Here is a 5,868-nt window from a genome sequence, read left to right on the forward strand (position 1 = left end):
TGGGGGGATTCAACTCTATATTAAAGGTTAGGGCTAAGGCCAAGGGGGGGAGGGGGGACACTCCATATTAATGGTCACAGAGGTAACAACACCATATTATTGGCCCTATTGGGGGTGCATGGTGCAACTTCATATTGATGGCTATGGCCAAGATCCATGGGGGGCAAGTCCATATTTATAGCTATTGGGGGAATTCAACTCTATATTAAAGGTTAGGGCTAAGGCCTATGGGGGGGGGGAGGGGGGACACTCCATATTAATGGTCACAGAGGTAACAATTCCGTATTATTGGCCATTTGGGGGTGGTGGGCAACTCCATATTAATGCCCGTGATTTTGGGATGGGATGTCCAGCAAGCTCATGTGTGACGGTCAGTTGACTTTTGGGCATGTGTTATAATTCCTTGGGGTAAACCACGCAGTTTTGGGCGGTGTTCAGTGTCTCTCTTACGTGACCACCCCGTCATTTATTAATTTTTTTACACTTTTCAGGCGGCGGTGGAAGGACAGAATTCCAAGTTCAGGACTCGGCTCCCCAAGTGCTGCCTTTCTGGTGACCGGTAAAAAGCGGATGTAGCCAAGACGCGGGAAGAGAGATCGAAGGCGGGAAGATAAAACTGAACTCTTCCCCGTATTCCTGCCTGGTATACGTCGCGCGACCAGCGCTCGATGTATAAATCTGGTTGGCTGAGCCGAGTGCGGACTCTCAAATTTAAGAAGTTTGCCAGAAGTGCGTGTCTGCTGTCGTGTTCTCTGATGGTTTTGCGGGCTCTAGAAGCCTCTTTGGCTTCCAGTGGGAAATATTCAGGTTTTCCTTGTTGCCACGAAGGAGCCGAAGGTAAAAGGGAATGGTGCCTCTGTGTGAGCATTCCATAGACAGCAGTTTTGGCGCCCCCCATTCCTGCCATAGCTGTTTGTGGTGGACTGTTAAAGTAGATGTAAGCCCAATGGCTAATATCTCATATGAGCCCTAATGTCATAACTGTCTATTTACAATATTTTAATATCTGACACTTCATTATAATAATCCCTGGTGATCCCATGAAGATCCTTGTTCAGGCACTTCCTGTTATATGGTGACAACAGTTGGTTCTGCTATGCAAATGGCTGTGTGAAGTCCCTATACTGTCTCTATACTGTCCCTGTAAAGACGGGAATTCTATTTCTGGTAGTTGAGCAAACCAGTGCTGCTCCTGCTCATATCGTTGGCGCCTGGTTGTCCGGTTGTCTGGCTTCGGTAGTTTAAGTCAATGACTCGGAGCAAGCATGCAGATCAGGAAAGTCAACCCCTCTTATGTCCATGTTTGTTCTGGGTCTGAGATAAAAAACTATTCAAGATGGCTGCCGGGCATCCCCTGTTTCTCATAGGACCAGGGCCAGGTTTGCTCGCTCTACTATCCGCCAGGCGCCCGGAACTGCATGCCCCGGGCATCGGGAGATAGGAATTCCACACCCCTGCTGCCCCTCAACTCCCTGCTGCCCCAAGGCCGGGCCTTGGTTGGCCTTGTGGGAAATCCGGCCCTGCATAGGACTGGTTTCCTTACAGCTCACCATACACGCTACAAACCTGCTTGTACTGCCTTCAGATTTACCAAACACACATAATATGAGGACCTTTCAAAACTATCCAATCAGGCAGGTCCTTGTACTATGCAGTTCTTGTTAGATCTATAGTGAAGTGTACACTCGGCTTGTAATACGTATGGCCCCTTTAACAAATACTATTCGTTTATTTCTCATGCACTTTCCTACATTTTCCACTTTATTGGGTCTTGTTTCAGTGCTGTGAGGATACAATCTTTCCAATGTTGTGTTTACCTGTTCAGTTATATGACTTTGGGCAAGCTTTCATCGAACAAGGCGCTGAGTACACTAGACTTGATAGGACTGTGCGCACTACTCTAATATGTCCACACGGTGGCAGCATTCTCCTGATTTATAGCTGGAAATGGGCAAAGTCCGCTCTGCTAAAAATGGGAATTTTGTAACCTCCTTGTATCTTTATATTCTACACCTATATGTATATTCTTCTGATAATGTCCATAGTGACCACTTGTTACAATTTCTGAATGTCACTGGTGCTATATATTAAAAAAAGCTTACATGTATCACCATGATGCCTTTTTATAATGCTGTGAAATTATTTTTGCTTTATTCCATGTTTATTGCTGCCTGAAGTCTTGTCTTCTCCTGGTGACAACATCTTGACCAGGACAGGAAGTGAGGGAAAATCTCCCTATGATTATTTGTCAGGCTCCCCCTTATTTGAATGTTTCTTTTGGCGCCTGTGTCCCTGTTGAGGATTTATCATCATTTCCTGTATTAGAAACATTGTTGTCACCAGAAGAGGCAGTGAGGGGCAAATTTTCCCCAACAGGCAGGATCAGTACTTCCCATAGAGCAAGCATACACCTTACAATCAATATATTATATTAATCTGCTTTTAAAGTATCTAAAGTCAAAACTTTTTTTTTTTTTCCATTTTGGACGGCATGTGGAAGGGATAAAACTCATGTCAGGTTTTTATTTCTTATCTGTGTTGGCTGGATTCCCCCCTCCCGCTCCGATCCTCCAGCGCTGACTGGCGGAATGGGAGGGGGTGGGTACAGCTGGCTCTGCCTCTAGATAGGCAGAGCCAGCTGTCAGTCACGCAGCTTTGTGGATCCCGGCACAATTGTCGGGATCCGCTTCAGCTGCGGCGTCTCAGTATACCGCAAAGGAAAACAAATGACAAACGCATTCAACAATTTGTCACCAGTTATACAGTAAGGTGCACACGTGTGTTTCTGTGCCTTTAAGGAGGCTGGGCTTCCTCCTGACAAACCTGCACTCAATTTGAAATCTTCTGCCCCCATGTGCTCCAAAATGGAGACTCTCATAGTTTAGAGCACTATAAGAGGTGCCTTGGCGCGGCTGTGCGGCTTTCACATCCTCTGCAGAAGACGTGTATCCAAACCTCTGTTATTGACCTTAGTGGTGAGACAAGTTGTTTTACATGCTGGTTTGTGAGTGTGCCATGATACCTTTCTACTGTTTCAGTATACCGCGAGCCACAGCTCGAGGTATACTGAGCCTAGGGTGACGGGAGGACGCTAGTTTGTGTTCTCCCGTTACCCTAAGGAGAACTATGGGGAAAAGCCCTGACCCCATAGTTCTCCTTTAATGGCTGTCAGGATGTAACGGTTATCTGAAAAGATTGCAACATTATTTCAATATATGAAGGATCGAGTTTATGTATAGAACAGATGTAAAATACAAAGTATCATCTCTTGTTAGGTTTGCATTATTAGCTGTGTTAACCAATCAGGTGACTCGTCATTTCATTTGAGGTTATGGTTGGGTGAGGTCTTCCTGACCCCATCCCAGTCCTTGGTTTTGATCCTTAAGACTTGACTTTACTGTGATGATGTAAAAGCAAAGCGTTTGTTATACTTTTAGAAAATGAGGTTCTTTTCGGCGTCTTTATATTGAAAGTGAAAAATAAATCTGTTTAATTAAAAAAATACAGCGTCTTTGGTGATCAGTATAGTGGTTGTGTGGTGGCTTTCCTTCCATTACGAGGTCCTGTTGACTTTTAGGCCTTGTTTTAGTAAATTTGCCCGGACAAGCTCATATTAAATTCTCTTTCTCCACATACTCGTACACCACCGTGTCCCCTCCGAAGCTTGCCACGAACAGAAACTCCCTCCCGTGCACGTGGACCGTGGTCAAAGCTCTGGCTTCCAACACTTTGAGTTCCTGCAAGGGCACCAAAGGCCCCGAAGAGCCTTCCTTGTCATTGGTCTCCTCGACTTCCCAGTGTTTCCATTTTTCGAGCTGGTAGACCCAGGCGTAGCCAAAGTCATTGCCCAGGAGAGCGTGCCAGCGTCGGCCGAGGAGAAGAGGTTGGAAGACGTGGGAACCTCTAGATGGCAACTGCTGCAGCTGTTTAAACATGGACCCATCCCACCTGACCAAGGAAGATTCTCCCATGTATCTCACCAGGCAAGCAAACACGCCATCCTCGGCGTCGGTGAAGTGTTTGACGGCGTAGACGTCCCAGGCTTCTGGAATATCTGTGAGGCGCTCCAAACGTTTGTTCTCAAAGCGATATACTAGAGGCCTCTGGGAGCCGCTGCTCATGATCAGATGTGGGGAACCGGAGAGCATCAGGGGCTCTGCATCCGTGTCACGGTACCAGCGAGGCAGCTGCTGATGCGGGTAGAACCCCAAACCGTTCCACCGATAGAGGGTGCTGGCACCAGACTTGGCACTGTCCGCGACGATGAAGTAGAGGTCCCCTTCGGTGGACTTGAAGCTCTCGATGTCGTTGGGCTTGCGGATGTCCGGAAAGTGCTGGAAGGGGCGAAATGTAGACGCGCTTCCAGGGGAGAGGTCCCGGCGGTAGATGTAAGTGCCGCCAAATAACTGGCCCACCACGATTAATAACTGCTTGCCAATTACCAAAGGCAAGCAGGAGACCACTGCGATACCTGCACCGTGGAAACACATGCGTTAGACTGAACCATATCTTCATTGACTGTAATTCACTAAAGTACAATTGTCAACGCCAACCATCTCCACAATCGTTAAGGTGGCCACATTCAAAGCCTAACTCCATACCAAGCTTTATAGTTAGTTATGGACTGGATGGGGTAAGGTTAAAGCCTCTGTTGGGTGTTTATAGTTTGTGTTCCTATTCGGGAGATTCTTAGTGACCCCGTTGCTGTAAAAACATTACTCAAGTAAGATATATCTGTAAAGGAAACGTGAACTCTGCTCCCTTCAAAGATGATGGTCTCCAGATGTCTGGTGGACACTTCTGGGAGTGTTTGATCTCATGGGTCCCCCCAACAGCTCTCACTAGTTTCTCCCTCTGACTTCCACCCATTACAGGACACAGCAGTGACATGGAGATCCGCAGAATCAACCAATAAAGGTTGTGGCGAGACCAGGAGATTGGTTTCCCACCAGCCTTTGGAGAATGGTGTTGGGGGGGATATGGGCAGGAGAGTTAAGTATATACACTCTTCGCTAACAGGTATGTCTTCCTTAAGTACCTTCCTTAAAAGAGAACTATGGGGGTTAGGGCTTGTCCCCATAGTTCTCCTTAGGGTAACGGGAGGACACAAACTAGCGTCCTCCCGTCACCCTAAGCTCAGTATAGGTAGTATAGCTACAGCTCGCGGTATACTGAGACGCCGCAGCTGAAGCGGATCCTGACAATTCTGTCTGGATCCGCCCAGCTGTGTGACTGACAGCTGGCTCTGCCTATCTAGAGGCAGAGCCAGCTGTACCCACCCCCGTCCGTTCCGCCAGTCAGTGCTGGTGGATCAGAGCGGGAAGGGGGGGGAATCCAGCCCCTCCCCTGTCACGGCAGAGAGCCGTGACGGGATCGAGAGGTGAGCAAATGCCAATATGTGTTCGCTCACCTCCCGATCTACTGAGCTGACCTGGGACAGTCTCATTGTCACAGGTCGGCTGGAACTATGAGGTGAGTGAAAAGCACCCCCCTCCCCCCGCTCATAGTTCTCCTTTAAAGCAACATGGTGTCCTTAACCCTTTTCCCTGCATTTTACACTGCCCATTGGGTCATTGACACCCACGGTGGGATGTTTCTTTACTGGCTGGCTTTGTTGGTAAAGGTTTCCATCTTTCAGGGGGGGGAAACCTGTTTGAGGTGGTCATCCTGGTAACAAAAATAAGAGTATTCTCTAACTATTATATATGAATCTCTATTTATATCTCTGCCACTCTATATATACTGTGTATATATATATATCTATCTGTATATATATATATCTATCTCTAGATAGATATATATTACACACACACACTATTACTATATATACTTAATATATCTTTTTTATAAATACCTTATAATAATACA

The 5,868-nt window shown here is 46.9% G+C and overlaps 1 protein-coding gene across 1 annotated transcript in view; it reads right to left on the bottom strand.

Annotated features, from left to right (window-relative positions):
- Positions 1-3,577: 3,577 nt before the first annotated feature.
- LOC108803896 (leucine-rich glioma-inactivated protein 1-like) overlaps positions 3,578-5,868 on the bottom strand; it is a gene marked incomplete at its 5' end in the record, with an annotated part of 7,782 nt that continues 5,491 nt past the window's right edge. Inside the window, one exon of the mRNA XM_018575687.1 lies at positions 3,578-4,471. Within this exon, the coding sequence (XP_018431189.1) occupies positions 3,609-4,471 (863 nt within the window). The remainder of the gene's footprint in view (positions 4,472-5,868) is intronic.

This window comes from Nanorana parkeri, unplaced genomic scaffold (genome assembly GCF_000935625.1).
Source record: "Nanorana parkeri isolate BGI_ZX_2015 unplaced genomic scaffold, ASM93562v1 scaffold4404, whole genome shotgun sequence".
Lineage (NCBI taxonomy): Eukaryota > Metazoa > Chordata > Amphibia > Anura > Dicroglossidae > Nanorana > Nanorana parkeri.